This window comes from Magallana gigas, chromosome 3 (genome assembly GCF_963853765.1).
Source record: "Magallana gigas chromosome 3, xbMagGiga1.1, whole genome shotgun sequence".
Classification (NCBI taxonomy): domain Eukaryota; kingdom Metazoa; phylum Mollusca; class Bivalvia; order Ostreida; family Ostreidae; genus Magallana; species Magallana gigas.
The window spans coordinates 52,907,911-52,933,828 of NC_088855.1; the positions used below are offsets into that span (position 1 = coordinate 52,907,911).

Genomic DNA, 25,918 nt, shown 5'->3' on the forward strand with positions numbered 1-25,918 from the left:
ACTTATATCAGAAACAAATTTAACATTTCACATGATTTTATTGATATGTATCTTTCAACCTTATATTTGAAATTAATATGTTGTAATAGACCCTTTCAAGTAAGGGGTCTTATTTGTTTCAAACAGTTAAAAATATACTATTTGGTATACAAATTTGTTACCCTAATTTAGAGGTGTTTCACCAAATATTACATTAGAAACATTAAATCCAATTCTATTTGTAGTTTTACAGTATATAATAATTATATGTATGCTGTGTGTATTCCATGAAGGCGGTATTTCTAAGCATTTAATGAATACATGTGGAATTGTTTCTACATCTTCTTTGCTAAAAGAACAATCATCAGACTGGTGCTTACTTTCATTTTTTAAGATAATAATTTTTAGGTAAAATTCTCAACAGAATTCTGTACTGAAGTCATTGTACTGATATATCAGTGCGTATTTTGGTTGATTCGAACATTGAGATAATATAAATACCCCAAACCATTATGTAGATACAAATTCAGTTCACTTTGTGACATCCAATTGTATCAAAATGCTTGATAATATTGCACTATAACTAAACTAAGATGAATGAATCAATTTTTATTCAATATTCAACAAACATTTCAATAGCACCAAACACATCAGCACAGGAAGATTTTATTTGAATTCTATCCCCTATGCCCACCCTTATTCGTGTTTAATGACAGAGCAAATTCGGCTAAACCACGCCAAGATTCCCGACAGTTAGGTTCTATCTGGTTCGTCGGAAGTACAAAACCATGCGCACCGGTATCACGAAGTTCAATGGTGTAGGAATATTTGACGCCAGCGCCACCTTTGGCCCAATCGTCTGATCCGCCGGCCGCCGAATCTGAATATTGGAAACAGTAATTACAATCATAGTAAATATAAATATCAGCTCCAACGTTAAATTCACATCAGAGGTCCGGGGCTGTTAAATTTAACCTAATTGAGATGGGCACTTTTTCGGTAAGTACATCTCCAGAGCAATGAGTACTTACATAGAACGTTTGTGGATGAACCGACGACGTAGTTGGTGCCGTATAACTGGGCCAAAGCAGCTGTCCCGACCTTGGCAGCAGAGTCCTGCAATAGAGACAGACAATGCTAAGCAAAACTGTCTTAATGCAAGATTGCGTAAATTTCTCTTTCTCTTTTTACAACATACCGTGAACACATTTTCTCTAAAGATATTTCTGGTAAGTGAATATGTAATTAGCTTCTTTAAGATAGGAAATGCCTGAATTGACCTTACATTCCACACACCTACATGTATATAAGAACTAAATATATATTGCAGTATCTGAGAACGTTTCCGCCAATTTCCGGCCCAATCCGGTTTTCTTTGCTTGTAAATAGAAATAAGGAGTAATAACAGTAATTTAGCCCCCACCCCTACCCCCACCCACCCCAAGAATTTCTTAAGCCCCTCGTTTTGAAGCCCTCCTTTATAGATTAAGAACTGACCAATTCCTGCCAGTCAGCCGGCAGACTTGAGGTGTATCCCCAGGGGTAGAGCCACATCTGACCATAGGAGTGGTAGGTGAGGTAAGCCATCATGTTCTGTCGGTTGTTCATTATGAATGTCTCCACTGCCTGACTCTCCTTCTCGGAAAACGCCTGCGATCCCGAGTAGACGTCAGAACACACATTGGTACTCCCGCCCACAGCTAGGGGATAGATCAAGAATCGGTTGAAGAAATTTTATACGTTTACAATATACTTGAACAAAAACTAAATTCTAATTATGATTTCTACAGCATTGAATAGTTAATACATTTGGTAAGATATTATGTACTGAATAAAGAAGTATCAACCGACTCATTCTTCCAACAAATACTTATGGAACGTCATTGCTGCCTTATAGCATAAAACTATAGGTTCAATTATCATTACATTATGTCAAAGTCAATTACGTGCTGTGAATATATCTTTACACTAGGTCAAATCGTTATTACGTGATGTCAAAAGCACGTTAGGTGAAATAAACATGTCTTTACATGATGTCAACTTTTTACGTTGTGATGTAAAATCCTCCTTAAGTTATGCCAACATCGCACAACCGAAGGTCAATACATCATGACATTATTTCGACAATGTATTACATGGGGCAAATGTATCCTGTAAAATCATCCTTACGTTATGCCAACATTGTACAACCGAAGGTTAATACATCATGACATTATTTTCACAATGAATTACATGGGGCAAATGTATCCTTACATTATGTCAACAATTTATTACGTGTACATTTAATTTCATGATCAAATTATTTCCATCGTAGGAAACGCACGCACATGACAATCTCATGCTTACATATATGTACTTATCATGGCGTAGGCGTGTTTTCATCAGATTTATATTTATTCATTATTTCCAATCGATCAATTCATGATACATGCATTCACACAGTTTGTGAGATTCCCATCACCAAGGTCTGGGGGTGCTCAATTAGAATAGGATAGCAATTAATCATTAATCGGGTGAAATTTCAACCAGCTTACCCAAAGTCAGTTGGTGTATGCGAGACTGACTGTGGGTTTCCGACGATTAGTTACTACATAAAATAGACAATACAAGATAAACCCACCAGGATTCCATTGGTAACCAAAGTTTCTATTTAAGTCTGTTCCGTAGCAGTTTCTTCCTTGCTCCACTCGATTTTTTCGCCAAAGTCTATACTAAAACATAAAACACCTCAATGTATCGAAATTAAAACAGTATCTTCGTATGTAATGACACATTAAAATAAGTTGCTATTTTAACAGATGCATGAGCATATCTTGTGCTTTTAAACAACCAAATACGAGCGGAAAATTGGAGTCTCCAAAAAGTGATATTTAAGTTTCTAGGCCTCTTCTTTATTTTTATTACGCGGTATAATCTCGGTGGTAATTATATTGATAGCAAAAGAACTACTCACTGTGGCGTGTGAATATTCATAACCATCCGGGTTCAGAAGAGGTGCGAAGAACCAATCAAATTTGTCTAGCAACTGAGGGGAAAGGTCAAATTCGTCTCCGTAAACCATCTGATAAAATAAAATTGAATTTTAAAGACATACAATTGATAGTAGTAATCAATGTGTATGCATGATTTAATTCATGTCAAATATCTACCAGGTTTGTTATTTCAAATGCACCTGAGCATAATGGTGAACGCGTGCTTTACTTAGAAAAAAACACTAATGAAGAACACCAGTCTCAAATCAGACCCCCTTTTGCATTTCATATAAATCGCTAGCTTTTATTTTATGTAGCAATATACATGGCGAAAGTATCAAAGGATCTATTTTTATGAATGAAAAAAACCACGATTTTGTTATGATAAGTCACGTACATGTATTTGAATTCTACTGGACATGTAACGACATCTACACGTGTGTATGTAAGCAACAGGTGTCTCAATGTGTATAGGTTATGTTTTCTGGCCATTAAACCTAGAACTACAGTAAGCAAATAGCGGGTATCCTACTGTATTTAAAATTAGGCAATACTATCCCATTGTTGCTTGGCTAAATCTATATCACCTGGCCAATGAAATACAGGACTGTTGCTGGGGCTATCCATTCTCGGGCGTGGATCCCACCGTCAATGAACACCGAGGGGCGGGAGACACCATCTCCTCTTGAGATCTGCACATACAAACATGTTACAATAAAATTGGATTGTTTCGAAGTCATACCACACGTATCAACAGTTTAGAAAATAAGAAAAGATTATGACTTTGCGAGAGTTACCTACCTTGATGACTTTGATATCTCGACCCTCCGCACTGAACCCTATGGTGGTCAGGCTGGCATTGACAGTAGGCATGGAAGCCGTGGCAGTGACCACGTCTTGTAAATACTGATTGATCTGAAATACATGACGATTTACTTGTAAATACTGATTCATCTGCAACACAACGCTTTACTTGTAATAACCAATTGATCTGTAATACAGCACGCTTTACTTGTAAATACCGATTGATCTGTAATACAGCACGCTTTACTTGTAAATACCGATTGATCTGTTATACAGCACGCTTTACTTGTAAATACAGATTGATCTGTAATACAGCACGCTTTACTTGTAAATACCGATTGATCTGTAATACAGCACGCTTTACTTGTAAATACCGATTGATTTGTAATACAGCACGCTTTACTTGTAAATACCGATTGATCTGTAATACAGCACGCTTGACTTGTAAATTCCGATTGATCTGTAATACAGCACGCTTTACTTGTATATACCGATTGATTTGTAATACTGGACCCTTTACTTGTAAATAACGATTAATCTGTAATACAGCACGCTTTACTTGTAAATACCGATTGATCTGGAATACAGCACGCTTTACTCGTAAATTCCGATTGATCTGTAATAAAGCACGCTTTACTTGTAAATACCGATTGATTTGTAATACAGGACCCTTTACTCGTAAATAACGATTAATCTGTAATACAGCACGCTTTACTTGTAAATACCGATTGATCTGTAACACAGCACGCTTTACTTGTAATTACGATTGATCTGTAATACAGCACGCTTTACTTGTAATTCCGATTGATTTGTAATACAGGACCCTTTACTAGTAAATAACGATTAATCTGTAATATAGCACGCTTTACTTGTAAATTCCAACTTATCTGTAATACAGCACGCTTTACTTGTAATTCTGATTGATCTGTAATAAAGCACGCTTTAATTGTAATTCCGATTGATTTGTAATACAGGACCCTTTACTTGTAAATAACGATTAATCTGTAATAAAGCACACTTTACTTGAAAAAATGACTTTTTTGTAATACGGCACGCTTTACTTGTAAATTCCGATTGATCTGTAATACAGCACGCTTTACTTGTAATTACCGATTGATCTATGATACAGCACGCTTTACTTGTAAATACCGATTGATTTGTAATAAAGGACCCTTTACTTGTAAATAACGATTAATCTGTAATATAGCACGCTTTACTTAAAAATTCCGACTGATCTTTAATACAGCACACTTTACTTGTAAAAACTGACTTATCTGTAATACAGCACGCTTTACTTGTAAATTCCGATTGATCTACAATACCCTCTGCTTGTAAATACTGACTTATTTGTACTACACCGCGCTTAAAGGCCGAACATTTTTACCGGGTGGTAAATCTCAGGTGAGGGCGGGGCTTAATTTCTAGAGGTGTGAAAGCCTCCGGGGCTTGCAGTCTACCTGCGGTCGTGAACGCTGCTAATCGCTATACACAGGAAGCAAATTAATACACAGGAAATAAATAATTAGTCAGAATTGGTCTTAGTTTGAATATGTTATTGTTCTAATGACCATACGAAGCGATTTTATACAGAAATGTTTTGCGTCGTCCGAATTTTCTCTAACCACACGTGTGTAAAGTACAATTGAAAAAAATTCAGTAAATTAATTCTGCTTTAAAAATATAAGTCGGTACATTGAGTTTAGCCCTTGACATTGTTTAGGAAGGTAATTTTAATAAATATAATTGTATAAGAAACCATACGATCAGTTGGAATATGGAATGTAAAGGTATCCATTACACAGTGAGAATTAATGGAGTTCGTTTTCCATGGAGTGACGTTTTCGTGCAACAAGTTCCAGTTGAGTGTATTACCAGTAAATACAGCTTTAGTAGCTCAGAAGAGTGTATGTGCCTTGGAGCTGCTCATGCATCTTCGTAGAATTTATTAGATCACATGCATTCAACATGATTGAAATATAAATTACGTATTTTCAATTACTGAATAATTGTTTTTCATAAACAATGTTAATACTGGTAATGTTAAAAATTCAATTTTTAATCCCCCTTTTAATACATGACGGAAGATATCAAAGATAACGTTGTTAATTGCTAGTAAACAGAAATCCGCGGACCTGGCAAGATTACGCTCGGACGATCACGTCAATCAAATTGGGTGCTATTGTTTCAAACTTGATTGACAAGCGGCATCTTTTTGAAGTTTGTACAGGTAAAAAAGGGGGCGTTTGTAAAATGTTCGGCCTTTAACTTGTAAATAGCTTTTAGATCTTTAATACACCGCTCGTTACTTGTAAATAGCTTTTAGATCTTTAATACACCGCGCGTTACTTGTAAATACCGATTGCTATACAATACGCTGCGCTTTACCTGCATCTTTACAATACGTACACCAATCCCGTACATAAGATCATAGATGGATACCCTGATACATGTATGGGTCACCACTTACTGCTGAGTATCTATGGTAGACAAGGTGATTGAAGCCCTGGTTGCGTCCCTGAGAGGTATATGGTAGATGAAAACTTCTTTTCATGGAAGACTGTTCCTCGTCTACGAGTCTGTAAATAAAACAAATGAGACTCGTTACCTTAAAAAAGTATATTTTAGTAAGATTGCTGACTTCCAGGTAAAGCTTTTCAATAAATGTAAACGTCTATTGGATTTTTTGCATTGATCGCGACGTACATTAAACATATTTTTCCTTTTAAATATTTTTATATAGATGCCTCTTTAATTAGTTTGCATGCATTAGTAACACCATGATGATGGCGATGATGATGATGATTATGATGATGATGACGACGACGACGACGATAATTAAGATGGTGAGTGAGGATAGAATTAAACGCGTACGTGTGAGGATAGTTTTGACGAGAGCTGATTTTCTCTTACTTTTGTAAATCGTCGATCCAGATTTTGACATGGGCCCCGATGTCCTTTAAAGCGCCCAACACCGGCTCCAATTTCTCGGGCTCGACATACACATCCATCGAGTGATTGCCCTTCCTGGGGTGGCGCCACATGTCAAGCTGTAACAAGGTTAACAAGATTTTATTCGACTTGGATCCACTTTAAATGGCTACACTGAATCTTAAAAAAAATCTGATTGCACATTAATTTTACATCATATTGTTCATACTGTATTATTCCACTTACTGTAATGTTTGATACGTATGTGATCGTTGTTTTTAAAAACAAGCCTTGAGTAAAGTAACAATTTATTGCTCTTCAAACAATAAATCTTTTCCTTTTTTCTATAATAACCATAATATTCATTTAATCAATAAAATAGATCTCCTTATTTCATAGTTATTTATATTATGGAGAGTTTGCCTCACTGGCGACAATTTACACATAATTGTTAATGGGGTGCAATGCCTGTTTTAGACCTTCCTTGCAAATCAACATCAACATTGTATGTAATAAAAGGAGAGACATAAATTTTCCTTTTTGTAGTTTAATTGATAAAATGAAAGCAATACCCAATAAAACAGAAAATAAAAAATCGATTTTAGACTTAGAGAACTCCAAATGTATTAATTTTTTATGCACGATAAGAGAACACATGCTACGCACGGTGTCACCTTATGTATTTATTGGGTTTTTTTTAAAAACATCTTACATTTAGAATTATTGTTTTCATGAATGATCTTAGAAATCATCACATATTGACTTGGACTTAAATATATAAAAAACAATATGTTTCCTTGAAAAACGTACAATAAGACACAACAACTTTTTACCGACACTTCTTTGAAATTATCTAAGACAACTAGCTTATATGTTCAGCAAAAAATGGCATAGTTACTAGTATGGCATCATTCTCTCACTTCGATAACAATTACAATGCACCAAATATCGTCACAAACAGTAAGCATTTTTCCATTTACATTTATATTACATTATATTACATTACATTATTACATTTAAGCCATATTCAATAAATATTATGGAATTTTTATTGAAACTCTAAAAAAAAAACAAAAAAAAAACTACCTTTATGTAATTTTTCAGTGTTTGTATTTTTTATACCTACAGTTCTCATTAACAGGAAACAACATGTATGTCTACACTATAGATAAATACTTACATCGTAGACATCGTGTAATGCGAGCACCTGTTCCAATTCTTGTAGTGAGTTCGGCAAGATTTGTAGTACCTTGTGCCTGAAATGTAACAAGTCGATTCCTTGTATTGGTAAAATTATAGAATATCTTGGTGACACTTATTTAAGGTTTGAGCACTTTATATTTATAAACAATTTGTGGCGTTTTATTTTGAAAAGGACAGAATTATAAGTATTTGACCCTTTATGCTAAGGTTGAGAACAACTTTGCTAGTGTTCAATGTGTTAATATATAATTCTAAATCAAAAACGAATGCAACAAGCTCGTTAAATCGATAATCAACCTGTTTTATTGTTCATTTCATTAAAACTTGCTGTGTTAATTCATTTTACATGTATTTGATATAATTGTTTGTGCTATGTTATTATTTGAATATGAAGTATGGATATTTATTTCCAAAAATATACAACTATAGAAAGAGTTCATTTTTAAATTGGATAAAAACAAGCGGCTCTCTATTGTTATTGCATGGTTCATGGTTAACTCGGTTGAAACCGGATGCAGAAACAGATGACAGACAGATGCGTATTATCAGACTCGGTAAGAAGTCAAAAATAACAAAAATCTACTTATACATGTCTTCTAACATCTTGAATATTCCAAACAATTGACGACTCTTTAAAATTTTGGAAAAATTATAACTGCTGCACTGCAACCAAATGTCAAAATAAAATTTTTTACTTGAATTGGATTCTGACCTGCAAACTTCCATAAAAACTACAAGCGTTAGAATTTCAAGGATATGCTAAAATTCAAACGAAATCTACATACAAGCATCCTTCCCAGAAGAGACGATATCATCGTAAATGTATAAATTTTGAATCTGTAACCACGACTCCCAAGTGAAAAAATAGAACACAAACATTGCAATTTACGTAAAAATTATGGCGGTGAATTCTACTTTATTTTAACTGCAAGTCTCCTGACGATGCAAGAAAACAGTGCATAGGACCTAAACGAACACGCTTTAACAATATTAACACATAACGGCATAAAACTACTCCTTCATAAAGGCACCAACTGCTGACTGAAATACGATGCTCATATGATAATCGCATTAATCTATTATAGGTTTTTGTTTGTCATGTGTTCATGGGAAAGTCTATTTATTATGGCCCGATTGAAGCAAACTTACACAACATGTAAAAAAAAAATAGTTTGCCATTAAAAAAAATTCCAGTCAATTTTTGTGATCAGTATACACGATCACATTTCCCAGTATACGTGTATTTTTTACATAAAACTGTGAAATTCGATTGTGATTACACCCTGTTTCGGGGAAGGGAGTGTCGATGTCTAATATGAGTTGGAACTGTTATCAGTTATCATACACATGAAATGAAGCATATTTCTTAATATTTACATTTTCCAGTGTTTTTGCTTGCGATAACACTACGTATCGATTTTGTACTATATAACCCATAACTTCAAACGACGTACAATTGGGGCGCAAGCGGGATTTGCTTATTTATATTTAAATATTTAATCGTACAATGACTTAACATTATATAAATATAAGTAATAAGGAATCATTCTCTGAATATTATGGGGTGATAATTTCGGTCGGGGCGTGATCAAATCTATCATAAAGCCCTTTGGGCTTCATTTGGTTTGATCACGCCCCGACCAAAATTATCACCTCATAATACTCAAAGAATGATTCCTTATTCCTTAACCCATTCATTCATAATTGTGCAAAACGTTCATACAATATTATATTTTAACTCAATCTTTAAATTCATTAATGGGCATGAATCAATAATAATGACAGAAAATTGGATGAAATACATTGAAGAGTCAGATTTGGGTTTTTAACTACACGTTGCTTGCGTAGATATAAGTAAAATACATTTAAAGCATCTTAAAATGTATTTTTTTTTTTGGCTGTCTTCGAGATCGAAATAAATGAATAGTTTTCGTTCATCGAGTTTTGTAATAAAAAGTAAAATATGTTTTGGAGAGGGTGGGGGGGGGGGGGGGGTACATGTACAAATCATTGTAAATTAATTAAAAATATAAACACGGGAAAGTCCCCGCAAGAAAATCTTCTTGATATCCTACGATTAGTAACCCCAGTATGCTCTAAAAGGCAAGCGCTGAAAGCATTGACGGTTCTTATCACTATATAACACAATATTGAACTACTTCATTTGTTAGTTTGAACATATTTCATTATATAAAATTATAAAAGAATCAATATACGCACAAAGCTTTTTACAAAGGTCATGCAAAGAATATAGTTCAGAAGGTAAGTAATACAATATATGTGAATAATAGTATAACAGGTAATAGAAGAAAAAACCCCCAGCGATAACACCTCTTTTCAAAACTAAAACTAATACATATTATGTTACGTCACACCGATGAAAGGTACTCCTATTGTCGAGACATTGAATTTAACCCGTTTATTGACGTATTCAATTATTGGTTCAGTGACTTACGATTTTTTGCCTCATTTCATATCTTTATCATTTTTCCATCATTTTTTTTTTTCGAGTCTTAAACTGAAAACTAGGATGATTTTATATCAATTTCTTCCTATGTACTCCGAGTATAGATCTCACAACTACCACAATCAAAATAATAATAAGTTGAAAGTGATATTCATGAAAGTTGAATAAAAGTATTCAATCTAAAAGCACTAAACTTGAACAAACCATTAGGAAAGATTAAGCATATAAAAAATAGATATTTTTCATTTATCACAAAGTCTTGAGTTTTAATCAAATGAAATTTCTCTGGGTCCAAAATACGCTTCAGAGAAAGGGTTCGCGGTGAATTTATAAATTTATACCCCCCCCCCCCCCCAACCCCCAACCCCAAGAAAACAAAGCATAAACTTACCCATCAAATCGCGCGGGGTCTGCAGTCACATAACCGCAGAATAGTAGCACCACCGATGACAAAGTACTCCACATGTCCACCCAGAGTGAGTTCTGAAAATAAATACCGAGGTATTGGAAAATGTATAGGTCTTTATACACGGCATCATTCTTTTTCTACTCATTAGTTGCTGTCTCCAACTTTCGAATCTGGTGCGTCACTAGATCTCACGAGATTTCATTTAAGGTTGTCACATCTGGCTTTGCAGTTCCGATATCATTAGACTCTTATCATTTCCGATTCTGTTGGTACATGGTTTTTGTTGGGGTAGGCTCCGTTTCAGTCACTTTCCATTCTTCAGAGAAATCAACACAAACCAGGAGAAAGCAATAAACCTTCATTTCCCCCAAATATTCTTCGTAATAAATCAAATTACGATTTTCGTGTAAATAACGGAATTGAAACGCAAAGGTTAAAAATAATAAAAACCAAAAATTAACTATCGCTTTTTTATCTTTGTTTAACATATTTACATGTCTTACCCACTTGACCGGCGACAGTCAACTGATACGGTGGTGACACCAAGGCCAGTGTCTTTGACCCAAAGATAAGATTCGCGTGATAGACAAGATTAATATCAATATCACGGCGCTTTTCTTGCAATATACTTTTCAAAATACACCTTTATAAATACCAATATTGTATTAAGGTCTACAATTTTGTGTTTTAAACCCTGAAGCGAGGTTTTTATGGCATAACTTGTCAGAAATGAATAAAAAAGAAATATAAAAATATGATTCCCTGAATTTCAATCGAGTATTGTTTCCATAAAGATGCATAAATAGTTATAGTTTTTCATATACATGTATCGAACAATATCAAACATATATGGAGAGATCGATTGCTTCTTTGTGTCTTTGCATCTAATGTTTCATTGAAACGTTTTTCTTTGATTTTCATACAGGTAGGAAGGAAGCGAGTACAACGATTTTAAGCATCCGTCTTCATGTGAACAATGAACAAACTTTTATTTTAAAAAAAATTCGCTACCTTTCAAAATTCAGACATTGCGTTACATAGTATACCTTTAGAGTCTAAAATTCAGTCGAATGTTGTGACCTTTTTATTTTAATTTTAGAATAAAAATTAGTAATTACAGGACATAACTTAACTTCCCTAAACCAATCTACTGGTAATAAACCGACATTTCTATATATACGATCGCTGTGAAAACCATCTTTGGCACGGCATTGGAGATATCAGTTCCATGATTTATGATATTCTTAGAAGTTATTGATCTTTGGAGAGAGAGAGAGAGAGAGAGAGAGAGAGAGAGAGAGAGAGAGAGAGAGAGAGAGAGAGAGAGAGAGAGAGAGAGAGGTATCACCATCATGATTGGAAATTATCCTCAGTGTTACATAGGTATGAACTGTACAGCGTTACGTTGGTTAGTATATGGCGAGAGAGAATTTGACTTGGTGCTACAGGGGGTGTAATGAGGTGAAAATTGTAACAGGTGTTACGCTTCTGTGAAACATTCACTGGTAATGCTGTATATGACGTCACATAGGTGTTACACGCAATTGTTATTTCTTTGTCAAAAATATCCGTTTAATTTGAAAACGCCTATGCCGTTCATCGACTATATTGATAATAATAATTAATAGCAAAGGGAGTAATCATTTTATTTATAAAAAGGGGAAATATTTAACGCCAAGTGTCTGTATGTTAGGTTAAATGCGAAGAGTTATTAGAAATCTGTGTTCCCCATCAGTATCGTACACACCCTGTCATCAAGGTTGATGGTCTACGTCGATCAAAGTGAGCCCCCACCCCCCCCCCCCCCCCCCTTTTCAGAGAAATGTAGGCGAAAACTTTTATAGATAATACCATTTTTATATTAAACTAAAACAAACCTGATGTCAATGGCACTGCGTTTACTTCAGATTCCCCCCTATACCTATTAATATATGTATATATGTACATGTAATTCATTTCTTGGTCTGAGTTTCTTTCACTACATTTATTATCTTTACTTGAAGTGAAAGTGACGATAAAAAATTCATTTATATTAAAACGAATGCAAATAGGTAAAATTAAATCAAAACTCGATAAAAAATGACATTAAAGGAGACTGGGCGGTTAACCAGGGTTGGCAAAAAAGCGGGAAATACTCATATTTCCCAGGACGGTGGGAAATACTGGTAATTCCCGGGAAATACTGGGAAATAAAGTACAACTACATATTAAAGTACTTCATACTCAGTCTAAATCAAATCTGTAAGGATGTAGACAATAGTACACTTTGTCAGCATTGACATTTTATAATTGTCTTTGATTTTAACAAGTTTTAAATGGCCAGTAATGCATTGGTTATCTTCTTACATGAATACTCCAAACATGGTTCATTCATACACCATTGTTATTTGTTTTTAAGGTACGTAAGTCTGGTACATGTATAGGTGTATCTATAAGTTGTCATAAACATGATATCAAAAGTTCTGTTTTCTAGTTATTTGATGTATGTGAAAATGGGCCAAGAAAATTATGAAAATTAAAGTGTGACTGTGTCACTACCTCAGTATGCAACACACCCAAGAAGAAGCCAATTAACCACACTCATAGTATATATCTCCCCAAAACAGGAGCACAAAACTGTCAGGAGTCATTATTCATTAAAACAACATGTATGATTATTTAATTGTTACTTGTAATACCTACAGTAATTATAACAGTTTATTTTGTGCTTTGAATTATAAATCTGTAAAACACAAAACTTGGGGTTCAAAAAGCTGGACTAAAATTTGCTCACTAGCAGCTATAGAAGTCTTTGGGAATAGGTGATCTGGTGAATTTTAAGATTCATAAACTGACAGTGAAATGGCAAAGTATGCTAAATTGTGTTTTGATGCTTATTGTTAATATCTTATATCCTAAACATACGTTTTACTTTGAACAAATTAAAGAAATTAAGATTAAAAATTTGTATTTCCCAGTATTTCCCAGTTTAGTGAAAATTAGTAGTATTTACCGGGACGGGAAATACCGGTATTTACCACCGGTAATTCCCAGCACTGGTATTTCCCGGCCAACCCTGCGGTTAACAAACTTACCATCAGATCTGGCTAAAGTTTAAGGCATGATTTGTTTTGGCTATCAAATATTAGTAAGTAAAGAAAAAATCCATATATTTCACCTTTTTTGTATTTCACCTTTTTTTGGTCATTTTCCTATATTGTTATACAGAGCTTTTCTTCTAAAAAAGAACGATACAATCTAAAAACGGACACACCCATCGAGTCCTCTCAGATGTGTCTTTCTGAATTTTCGTCAACAAAGCAATAGGCTTTCTTTAATTTCCTCGTACATTCATTCAATATGACATTTTTCTTTCGATAGACCCAAATCTGTTTGAATAATTAAGTTTCAGCATACACTTTCCTTATTTAGATTAAATCGACCCGTAGGATAAATTTTAATTGGAAAAAGAAGATAGATATAAAACAACACCCTTAGCATTGATATACATGAGACGCCACAAGTCAAATGAATGTTTCGGTTTTTGGGGGAATATTCTCTGCCAATGACAGATAATCTAAATCCTATGAGATTGCAAGACACCAACGCTCCTGCAAGCTGAATAACATTTTTCTCAATGAACATCTTGTATTCACTGACATTTTCTAGAATCACAAAAATCTATTGCAATGTCGGGAAATCACTCATACCTTTAAAAAATCTTTCATTCAGAGGCAAGAATTTAATTCATCAAACAGCGGGACGTCTGGCATGCGCTCATAAAAAGCGCCAAAAGTTGTGTTTTCTTTTCCTAGCCATTTCTGGATAACCATTACAGAATATATTTTGAATTTCAAGGGGTATTAATTATAAGTGATAGAAACCAATTTTTCAACATCTGTACTTACATACATATATGGATGTCCAGTAAAAACATTTGATTTTTTAAAACTCAGAAAACATGTAAGCCATTTATAAGTAAAGTATTTGTACAACACACACGTATATATATATATATATATATATGTTTTAGTGATTAAAGAACGGCTGATTTTTAAAATAATTATATATGTTCTTATAATTTTCCAATGTATTTTAGTCGCTATTCCAAAGACTAGAGCAATCCTCTAAAAGACAAAACAAAATAATTTTCTTTCGTGTTAAATATCATAAAATACAATTAATGGTTGTTCATGCAGTGAATTACAGTTCTACAGTCAAAATATTTTGATAAACGTTGTTTGGTTGTTTAAGATTCCATTGCATTGCGTCTCTTTTCTGGACCCCCAGCGCTATTGTACAAAAACTAGGACGAGAACATTTCTCTAGGTTTTTTGGACATTACAAAGCCGTATTAGCACGAGTTCAATTGCAAAATTACTTGCAAATATCAAGGTTTTTGTGCAGTAAATTGTATCCTTTACGATTTTCTTATCGGAATTCATCCTAAAATTATGTCTTTATTGCTGTGAGATGATAGATGCGTTATCATTTTTTTTGTGTCCGTTTTTGTCCGTCCAAAGATTTTTTTTATGAAGAAGTGAGAGACTATCGACTTTTCATTTTTGACGTTCACACATCATTAGCGGTCCTCTCAAAACCGCCATCAGAAAGTTGATGTAACTGTCATCTGGGGATAATATTTTTAAAGGGAATATTCTGGTGTATGTGCGCTGAAATCAAATTTGTATGGTAATCAGACTATTTATGTTTGTACCTTATAACTTTTAAACTTTCTCTATTCGACAAATGAAACTCGCATTGTTTTGTAACGATTACTTTTTTTGCATTTTTCATTTCTGTGTACAATCGGTTACATAAGTTCTCCAAGTCTGCAGTCTCTGTATCTCAAGTTTTCTTGTAATATGATCACTTACTCTCACAGACAAAATTAGCTGAAAGTTGTACATAATTTGTCTTTGTGTTTCGATAATTCACTGTATTAATATATGTACTTTAAAGTTCACGAAAATTGTCCAAAACGTAAAAAAACGTAAATAAAACCATCTTAAGATTTTCCAAATCTTCAGAATAATTACTTCAAGTAAACAATAATGAATCAAACATAATCAAACGGAATAAAATTTTGTCAAACAACACAGTATGTTTGTGAAATTTATGAAATACGAATAGGGTTACACAAAGAATTATTTTAATCGCGTAATAACGAGAAAAGATCTTGTAATAACGAGAAAATTATCTCGTTATGACGAGAAAAAATCTCCTTATTACGCGATAGTTATTTCGTAATAACAAGAAACGAGAAATAGAGAAAAGTTGCATAGCTATATAGCTCGTATAATTTATACGAGAAAAAAATCTCGTAATTATGAGAAAAGATCTCCTTATTACGAGTTAATTATCTTGTATTTACTTGAAAATATCTCGTACTAAAGACAAAAGACCTCGTAATTTTGAGAAAAATATCCTATTTTAAAGAGAAAATGACGATTTTGTTATTAGATTAAAAGATGCTGTTATTACGAGAAAATTATTTTGTAATTACGAGACAAGATATCGAAATAACGAAATACTTATTTACGAGATAATTTACGAAAGGTATTTACGAAATAGTTATTTCGTAATTACGAGACAAGATCTCGTTAGATAGATAGATAGATAGATAGATAGATAGATAGATAGATAGATAGATAGATAGATAGATAGATAGATAGAAAGATAGATAGTTAGATAGATAGATAGTTAGATAGATAGATAGATAGATAGATAGATAGATAGATAGATAGATAGATAGATATATCTTGGAAATTTTTCTTCAACAAAATGTGTGAAGAGGACGTTGACTTCTATATTAAACTAAGAGTATTAAATTCTAAATACATATTACATTAACAATGTATAAGCGTTCTATTTATAGATGTAACTAATTTTTTTCAACATTCTAACTTTATTTCATTATGAATAAATATCTAAAGAACTCGATATACACATACAGTTTAACACGCTTTTATTCTACTTTCTTTTACAAAAATTAAACGGAAAAGAACACATCCATTATTTTTAAAGACAAAATCGTTAGTTTTTAAGCAATTAATCACTGCATCTTTCTTTTTTTCACCGATGCTTTTTTATTATTCTATCGATATAAAACGATTTGTGGTGTTCGATTGCGTACCAATAATCGATGCCGATCTAAAACCGATTACCAATCTGAACACCACCCCCCCCCCCCCCTACATACACATAAAGACCAAAACCCTCATCCTTAAGTCTTCTCAGTACGACAGTTATTGCTAGGATGCAATTTATTTAATGTATTTCTTTGGATGTAGACTTTTCTAAATAAAGATCTAGACGACCTTGACGAAGTACTAAGAGGCTACCTGGCTGGTTTTTTCACCAGACTTGGTCTGCACGAAGCTTAGAACAAAAGAAACAGATTTCAATTATTCCAGGGAACAAGGAGATAACTAATTCAAATTTAAGATATAGGTTTATTTTTCTACTGAACAATTGCAATATTCTACTGATGAAGTGATGGAGACGCACTTTAATCCTCTCAGGTTACACTGCGTGCTCGATTGATACGATTCGTTGTCCTAATGAACTCCGATCACAAAGATCAAGGGTCGGTGAGGCGAGTGAATATACAATTCCTGGTCAAAGGACCATTTATTACTTCGAATATGGTGGATGGTTGAAATAATATTTTTTTTTAAATTTTGAAGACTAATTCATTATTGAAATGTTGGAGTCCTACAAAAAAAAATCAGTGACTTTTTAAGACACATCTGTTAGGTACGTAATAATAATGGATTGTATTAGATCAATCTTTTAGATATTGTAGACATTGCAGAATGAGACTTGTTTAAATTTGATTGCAACAAAATGGCATCCAATGCTTAATGATAGGGTTAAGGTAAAAACTGTAATTGAAATTTTCAGAGTTTGGTTATATCATTTACTTTTGAAAGCATTTTTTTTCTTGAAATTTTCGTCATTTGCAAATAATTTTGAAAAACATCAAACTTGGCTGATTCGTTTAATCTTCGTACAATATTTCAAAAAAGATATTGATGAAGTCTCTGGTTGACTTACAAAAAGATATTTTTTCAATCGTACATGTTTATTACACAAATGAAATAGATTCGAAGATTCATTCACTATTAAAAAGGGCTTGGATTCCCCACTTCCCATAAAACGTCAAATTACCAAGCATCCTAAAAGTCGAATGAATGAAACCGAACAATTTAAAATGAGCAAATAAATCAAATCAATTTATCATAATGTTTAAATTATTAGAACTGCCCGGATGCAGGTTTAAAATTGGTGTAGAATATAGCGTAATTGTTGATATTAGATGATAATGGCGGCCATTCAGCAATAATGTTCTTGTTGTGGATCATTGCGGTCGGGGATTTCCGATCTCTCATTAGAATGAACTCGTTTACCCACCCATGATCTGTCGCTCGATGACCGAAGCCATTCCAGTCAATAAACAATTCCCCGTGCAATATAAATTGAAATGTGTATGATATATGGTTAATTAAGTAACGACGCAATATACACAACATTGTGTTAACAACATTGTTCCGTGATTCACGACCAGCGGCGACTGTTTGATTGTGCAGACGTTATGTAAAACGGTTCATCCCTGACCCATATCCTTGACTGGCAGGATCAACGGCTCCCGCAAGACGGTGGCCCTTCGACAGGGACACAGTTCAGGCACTGACCCCCAAAACCAATTCATTTGAAGGAAAAAGAAAAAACAGAATTCTACCCATGCCCATTCCAAACCGAAAATAACAAGACGTCTGACATTCAGTCCAAACACAAGTCGGGTATTCAGAGCAGGAAACACCGATGTTTAATTTTTCCCTCCCATTCCAATGTTAAAGCTATTTATTCCTTATAATGTCTTCCAATGCATGTTTTTTCCCGTTTTATATTAAGCTCTAGGGAGAAAGTCATGTTATCTAAGACAATATATATTTATATTCTATTCTTTTTTTCTGCACGAAATACTCCAAGCCATTTTTTAATTGATAATTTCAAAAATCCAAAGGAATTTCAAAACTGTAATAAAATTACAGGTTTTTATAAAATTGAAATTCTAAATGAAATACTGTGAATGGGATTATCAATCTTAATGGCTTCTTGTTTAAATCGTTTGATTTGGTTGCACGTTCCGGTTGAGACCGGAAGCACTACAATGATGTGTTGGTTGAATTCAATATCAATACATTGCCAGTCATTGTAGCCCCGCTTCGAAAGAGAGAGAGGTATGCTGTTTTACCCTCGTGTGTCTTCCGTCTGTCTGTCTGTAACAAATTTCTGTCGCATTTTTCTAAGCAACTTTTAATTGCAGATGCTTGAAATTTTAACACACTATTTAGTTAGGTATATTATATGGTGGATTCATTTTCGTTTGTTCCAATCAGACGTCAACTTTCTGTCAAATGACGACATTGTTTACTTTTGATCTAAATCTTCAAACAAATTTTCGACAAAGATTTTTCAGCAACTATTAATCGTAGATGCTTGAAATTTAAACTCATTCCTTATGTAGGTATGCCATGTGATGGGATTCATTTTTGTACCAATCAGACGTCAACTTCCTGTCAATTGATAGCTTTGTTATTTTGTATAAGCACATCAGAGCAGGGGTATCAAAATCTTGGAAGTGGATATTCCTCTAAGTAGCTGTTTTAAATTAGTTAGTGTATGGTATAGACGTCTTACAAAGAGCATCTATCTTTGATAGAGAATTGAGAAAACGGCACAAGCCATCTTAACTGTTGTCTTTCTGCATCAAAACCATATTTCGCAATTACGGGGGATGTGCGGCCATCCAGTACATTTGAGGATAAGAATGTAAACATTTCCTGAACTGCCTTGTTTTTGCCTGAAACTGACCAAAACTGTTACCAAACGATACAAAAGCAAAAAATATTAAATACTACATGTTGTTTTGTATGCAAATTATGCATACAAAAACAGGACAATGCCTTTTTAATCACTTAAAACAGCTGCGCAGCTACAGACTTATTTTGAAGATTTTGAAATCTGAAAAAAATATGAAGGGGTTCATTGGTGTCCCCTCTGTAGCTGCGCAGTTCGACAGCTGTTGTAAGAGATTAAAAAAAAGGCATTGTCCTGTTCTTGTATACATACTTTCCAAACAAAATGACATGTACATGTAGGACTTCATATTTATTGCTTTTGTACGTTTTGGCAACAGTTTTGGCCAGTTTAGGGCAGAAGCAAGCCAGCTCAAGAAATGTTTACATTCTTATCCTGAAATGTACAAGAGGCCGCACTTCACCCTTAAAGGGGATAGATGGTTTGGCCATTTTTAGACTCAATAAAGTTTCCATAAAATAAAGAGCTCTGTAAAAAATAAAATTTTAAACTATCAAGCTTACATATATTTTCTTTATTAAATTATTGTAACAGGCCAAAAATATCATATTTAATTTTCAAGTTAATATGATGGGTAATTTGTTAAGCATCCAATCTCCTTCAAGCAATCTTTTTTTCATTTTGTACAAAGAACACTGTACACAAACACCTTATTGAGCCAGATTGGAAATGAAATAGTTAAACCTGGTACAAATTGTCAACCTTTTTAAATGTCATTATTTTGGGACTTGCTACAAGAGCTACAGATCGTTATGTGAAAAAAAATACTTGGTGGGAAATACAAAAAGAATAGCTACACTATGTGAAAATTGACATGCGTGTATTTCCGTAAACCCGCAAAGGATACAAAAGTAAAAATATGTTACCTTCATGGTGACCCCAAAAGATTTTCGAGAAAAATATTCCTTATAATAATTGATCTCTTAAGGACACACGAGACATTTCTCGATTTTAGATAAATTTCCATTAAGACTTTTTTCTTATTTATTTGCACCTGTTTATGCCAAAAATTTCGGGGTTCATTACCAGGCTATTTTTGGAGTTAAGATACCAAGCTCTACAAAATATATTATCTTCAGAAATATCTATAATAATGCATAAAAATTTTCAAGTCTGAATTGAATTAGGTAGATATCTCAAAGCACGAAATTTTGTCACTTAACGTGGATATTTCACGATTTTATCGCATCTGTGACATTACTTTTGGATCAACCCTCGTATTTTGAATTTTATACTTATTAAAAGCACATAAAATGCAATTGAATACGTAGAAATGAATGCAAAGTCTGTCTATCTTTTCCATTGAAACTACATATCAAAATAGAAACGTATCGCTTAAAATCAAATATGATTTCAGAATAACTCAGTGGAAATCTTTTTATTGCAGAGATTAAAAAAATGAAAAAATAATGGAAGGTACGTCTCGTGTGTCCTTACAAGGTGTTGTTAGAAAGAGGATGGGTGAATAAGATGGCGCACTTGCCCAATTGGTTTAGTTGTAAAATGCAATTTCAAATTTAACGTTTTTTTCAATTAAATATATTTGATATGTTATAATGCAAGTTTACAAAAGGGTAATTTCTAACCATATTCAGTTTGAAATATTTCAAAAAACGATAAAAAAAAAATATAAAATATTCTAAAGTAAATTGGTGGTATCGAACCCACAACCTAAAAACCCAAGTTCTATAAATTTATCTTATGTCTGGTACTCTTTTTTTTTTTTATCTTTTATTGCGTCTGGTACTCTAACCACTGAGTCATTTCATTCACAACAAAGTGTGTTGTTTAAATGCTATATGAGACGTTGGTCACGAATTTACGGACTTGTATTATTTTTCTAAAACGTTCAATTTTTTGGCTACAAAATGATATTTTGAAGTATAGTGGGTCATCTCTCCACATTTTTGTTGATTAAAATCGGTTTAAATTCCATTAAACCGCATTTAGACTATGACAAAAATGTGGAGCTCAGACCCACTCTATAAAAGAAAAGTCATTGAAGTTATAAAAATGACACTATTTGGAGGTTTTGACACGCATACGCCAGTTTAAATTTACCTATTTCAAGTATTTTACACTGTTTTCAATTATTTTTTTAAAAAATTAACAGATTTAATGATATTTTAATTTTGCACTGTCTAATAATTCCTCATATGGGCATTTTACACGCCTTATTCAACCGTCTTCTTTGATTATCTATGTCGATATAACCAGACTTAGTCTAACCAGTTCAATGAGACGGCCTTATTATGTAAACGCCATTTCTACAAGACCATGGACTTTGAGTATATACTATTATATAAATAGTAGTTGTGTCAAATATTGGTGTGACATTAGCCTGTTTAATTAATCGTCAGACATTCAACCATGTTTCAAGCTTGTTTTTTTTTTAAATATATATACTAAAATCAATCAGACAATTGATACCAAATGGAGATAAATGATGAAGGCATTGTTACACCTCCGCCTATCTTTCTGTATAAAAATGATGAAAAAACGTGTTCTCTATTGTTAGATTGTGACGTAATATATTCAAAGTCTGATAAGTCTTGCGCAGACGACATTATTTGAACGATTTGCGTCGCTAACGAAAGAGTTTTAGAGATACTGGGTCAAATAATTGCTACAAACTAACTGAAGAAAGTTACATGTAAGAGCGTCAATAACATTTTTAGTGAATATTTCAGAGCGAGAAACCGTGCATATAATAAAATTACCAAACTCAGTCAAGCTGAAAATCTTTGGTTGTCACGACACACAAAAAATTCTATGTTGGGGTCCGAAACAAGACAAACCATGGAAATATGAGGACACAAGCCAGAGAGTTCTGTTCGTTTGTACATGAAACGCTGGGGAAGAAAAAGCAAGGAGAGATTTATAACAAATCGAAAAATCGGAAAGTGAATCTTATGAGCATCAAAAGATCAGTTAATTTTCTTGTATTTTCACAATTAAGAAAATCTTACTATATTGTGGTTGTCTTGAGGGATTTTCCGAAAATTACAAATGGCCCTTACATGAAAATGAGCAAAACTTAAATCAAAGGTCAGTGATGAGCAATACACGGTTTTTCATTCCCGTCAGGGTGGGTTTTTTCCATTCTGGGTGAACGCTACCCTTAATATACTTTTTTATTTTTGTTTTATATTTCAAAGACTAACTGTTCTTGTTTCATTACATAGATGTCAACGGATTGTTATTTGCTCTTCACACCCCAAGAATTTTTTATGAAAGTCAGTTCTAGTAGTATGTTTCGAAAATAAGCTACACTCGATGATTTAAATCAAAGAAAAAGAAAGGAAATACTTTGAATTGTAGGAAAATAAAAGTGATATTACGTAGCAGCTTACGTTAAAGAAATCTTACCTTTCACAAGTCAAAATGCCGTTTTGGACAGAATGGTTTCGCCATATCTATTTGTCCGATTACATATTGCTTAATGTGATTTAAATTCAGTTTTTGGCGATTCGTTTTGAGCACATGTACAGCCCCGTTTGCAAATAAAATGCTGTCTTTCGGTGGTTGCTGATGGAGTGTAATGGCTCAAATTACCAGCTCAAGCAAAATATTGCCTCGCAAACATCAATTACCACTTTATTTAACAAGTTCTGACGTGTGGTCATATGGGGATTATTGCAAGGACAGCCTTTGCATGTTAAATGACGTGACGTCATAGATAACTTCGATTCGTTATACATACTTATAGGCTATGTTATTAGGTCACAAAAAGTGAAAATGGTGCTAAATAATGAAAGCTTGGGTTATGAAATAAAGAATTGTTTAAAAAACTTAAAATGAAGTTATGCAATGTCATGTTGTGGGCGGAAGTTAATAGTGACCAAAAAGGTCAATCGTATCGGAGGACGAAAAAAAGCTATGGATAATTTTTTGGAATTGAGTACAAAGTAATACTATTATGTTTTAGCTCCTCTCTCTTTGCATGAATTTTATGTCATCAAAGAGGCAAAAGTCCGATTGTATGCTCTGTTCCCTTATTATTGTCTTATACTCGTGTTTAAGGGATTATACATCGTCATAAACATTTGAGAACATAACAATTTTCCTTCCTGTTATTTGTCTGTGATATACTGCCGCCATTATAGGACACAGATATCAACCCTGGTCCCTGTGGTCAACTGAACCCAATAACACAGTCTCAAGGCCGAATAATGAATCTCTCTCTCTCTCTCTCTCTCTCTCTCTCTCTCTCTCTCTCTCTCTCTCTCTCTCTCTCTCTCTCTCTGATCATTACACTTCTGTCACTATATAATGGACGTTCAACTCTCTCTAGGGTACTGAAGATTTCCTTTACAAATCCATAACATACAGTATATGGTAGAATGCTCTTAGGACAGGCACTTTAAACCTACATAGTTAGGGCAGTGGCTTTTAAACTTATTGAAATATGATAAATACTAATCAGACATATTTGTAACATTGGCTTATAATTACTTAGATTGCATGCGGAAAAGAAAATTGTGTTGATGATTTTTTCGGATTTAACTGAAAACCGTGTTCCAAAACACCTAAGAAGGATCGAAATGCTAAACATATTCATTGACCGTGTTTTTATTCCTAGAGAATTCATATTTTGTCATCCTGTGAAATGTATATTGTTGTCATGACAACCGTTTTGTAATTTGTAGTAATAAATTTTTTTTTTTTCATATATCGATGTCACTTTTATCAGGTTTTTAGGACTCGGAGTACAACACAAACTATTCCTTCAAAAGAAACTTAATCATTTGAAAATCAACGTAAAAAATTGTCGAAATAGGTGTATGTGTACCAAAATCTTCAAATAGCATCATTTTTAACTCACCTCAAATAATATCTTTTGAATCAACTGAAAATAGAAGTATCAAACATTTCATATTTCTTTCATATAACCGTTTTCTACTTTGATTCTTTAGAATCATATCGATTTTTAGTGCTTATGCAAGTTTAATATTCGAAGTACATTGGTACAAAGTGAAGTTTATGTAAGATTCAGGCAAACTTTTCTGATCACCTTTTGCCCGTTGTTTGTCCGACAACAATTAATTAATCAATCAATCAATCCGTTAATAAAGTTTTTAAAAAATGACTTCTTAATCAACGCCACTTCGCTAGCCAATGATTTTGGTTTATGTGGAGCAGAGTGGACCGAAAACCCTTGGCTAGCGAAGATGAACCAAGGTAGCCCAAATTTAACTGTTTAACTTAGTACAAAACATCCTTTTGGGATTTGGAATCTTATCTATCAAAATCAGTGGATTTTCAAATGGAATATGTCACAAAGTTTTAATAAGTAAGGAAGAAAAAAGTGGATGTCTTGAAAAATTTTTCTTAAAAACCACTACACTAGAAATACTAATAACCAAGCATCCTCGTGTAAAGTAAGTTGTCCAAACCGTGAATTCTCAACTAATACTGTTGAATCAATATGGGTTCAGAGTTCAATATAGAAATAAATAGGGAAACTCTACGGCCTCAGGCGGAGTTTATATTTGAAAGAAAATCAGAAAATCTTTCTTACAAAAGAGACCCAATGAGGGATGTCTAATGAGCAAACAAATATTAATGTATATGAAAACCATTTTAAAAACAAAACATGATCTCAAGTCATGCAACTGTATAATTTGTGACTTTAAAATGCAAACATACCTTAATACCTACTGTGGTTTCATTGATATTGTGGGTATCAACTTACGAAAAAATCAGAGCAAACGACATTCAAAACGGGGAAATTTTCAGCAAAAAAAAAAAGATAGTTGATCAAAGACCTTCCTTTGAGTGTATAAAAATGGCTACAGATAAAAAGATAAGCTTGTGGCCCCTTGTTTAGGAATGCCGTGAAATGTATTTTATTTTAAAGATCTAAGAGTTCATATATTCCAATGTACTAATATCAAAAGGGGCAGTGTTTTGAAAAAGAAGATAATTTTCTATGATCTTGCTCTTCACATAAAATCGTCATTTCTTAAGGTGGCTCTATACACCCACAGTTTATTCAAATTTTCAATAGAAGACCACAAAACATATACTTATCAAATATTAAAATGACGATAGGGATACTATAGGTATTTTTAAAGAATTTTTTAATGTTTTTTCGTGTTTTTGTAAAATATTTTTTAAAAAGACAGCTATCAACAAATTGAGAGAAATTATTGTGTCATATGATGGATATTTCCTTCGGACACATAAAAAAAAAATATAACACTTCTTAACATTCAAAAATGTTATTATTGCAATTTTTTTTAGTATTTCCCCAAAACAAATTTTTTCATATTTTCTTACTCTGATGAC

The 25,918-nt window shown here is 33.3% G+C and overlaps 1 protein-coding gene across 2 annotated transcripts; it reads right to left on the reverse strand.

The window, feature by feature from the left end:
- Positions 1-568: 568 nt before the first annotated feature.
- On the reverse strand, positions 569-23,128 carry LOC105331826 (carboxypeptidase B). 2 transcript variants are annotated; one of them, XM_034480315.2, is made up of 12 exons: positions 22,997-23,128; positions 10,745-10,836; positions 7,864-7,939; positions 6,666-6,802; positions 6,223-6,331; positions 3,753-3,866; positions 3,539-3,643; positions 2,933-3,040; positions 2,600-2,690; positions 1,477-1,679; positions 1,011-1,095; positions 569-859 (listed from the first exon to the last, which is right to left on the reverse strand). In XM_034480315.2, the coding sequence occupies exons 2-12, from the start codon at positions 10,816-10,818 to the stop codon at positions 657-659; spliced, it is 1,305 nt and encodes a 434-aa protein (XP_034336206.2). In that variant the 5' UTR covers positions 10,819-10,836; positions 22,997-23,128; the 3' UTR covers positions 569-656. The 2 variants fall into 2 exon arrangements, with proteins under 2 accessions (XP_034336206.2, XP_011432484.3); XM_011434182.4 differs by lacking the exon at positions 22,997-23,128 and adding an exon at positions 11,266-11,320.
- Positions 23,129-25,918: the final 2,790 nt, after the last annotated feature.

Coding starts and splice junctions, on each gene's coding strand:
- LOC105331826 (XM_034480315.2), bottom strand. CDS start 10,818: ATGTGGAGTACTTTGTCATCGGTGGTGCTACTATTCTGCGGTTATGTG. Junction 1,680..2,599: donor TGGTTACCAATGGAATCCTG/GTGGGTTTATCT, acceptor TCTATCCCCTAG/CTGTGGGCGGGAGTACCAAT. Junction 1,096..1,476: donor CGGCTGACTGGCAGGAATTG/GTCAGTTCTTAA, acceptor TCTCTATTGCAG/GACTCTGCTGCCAAGGTCGG.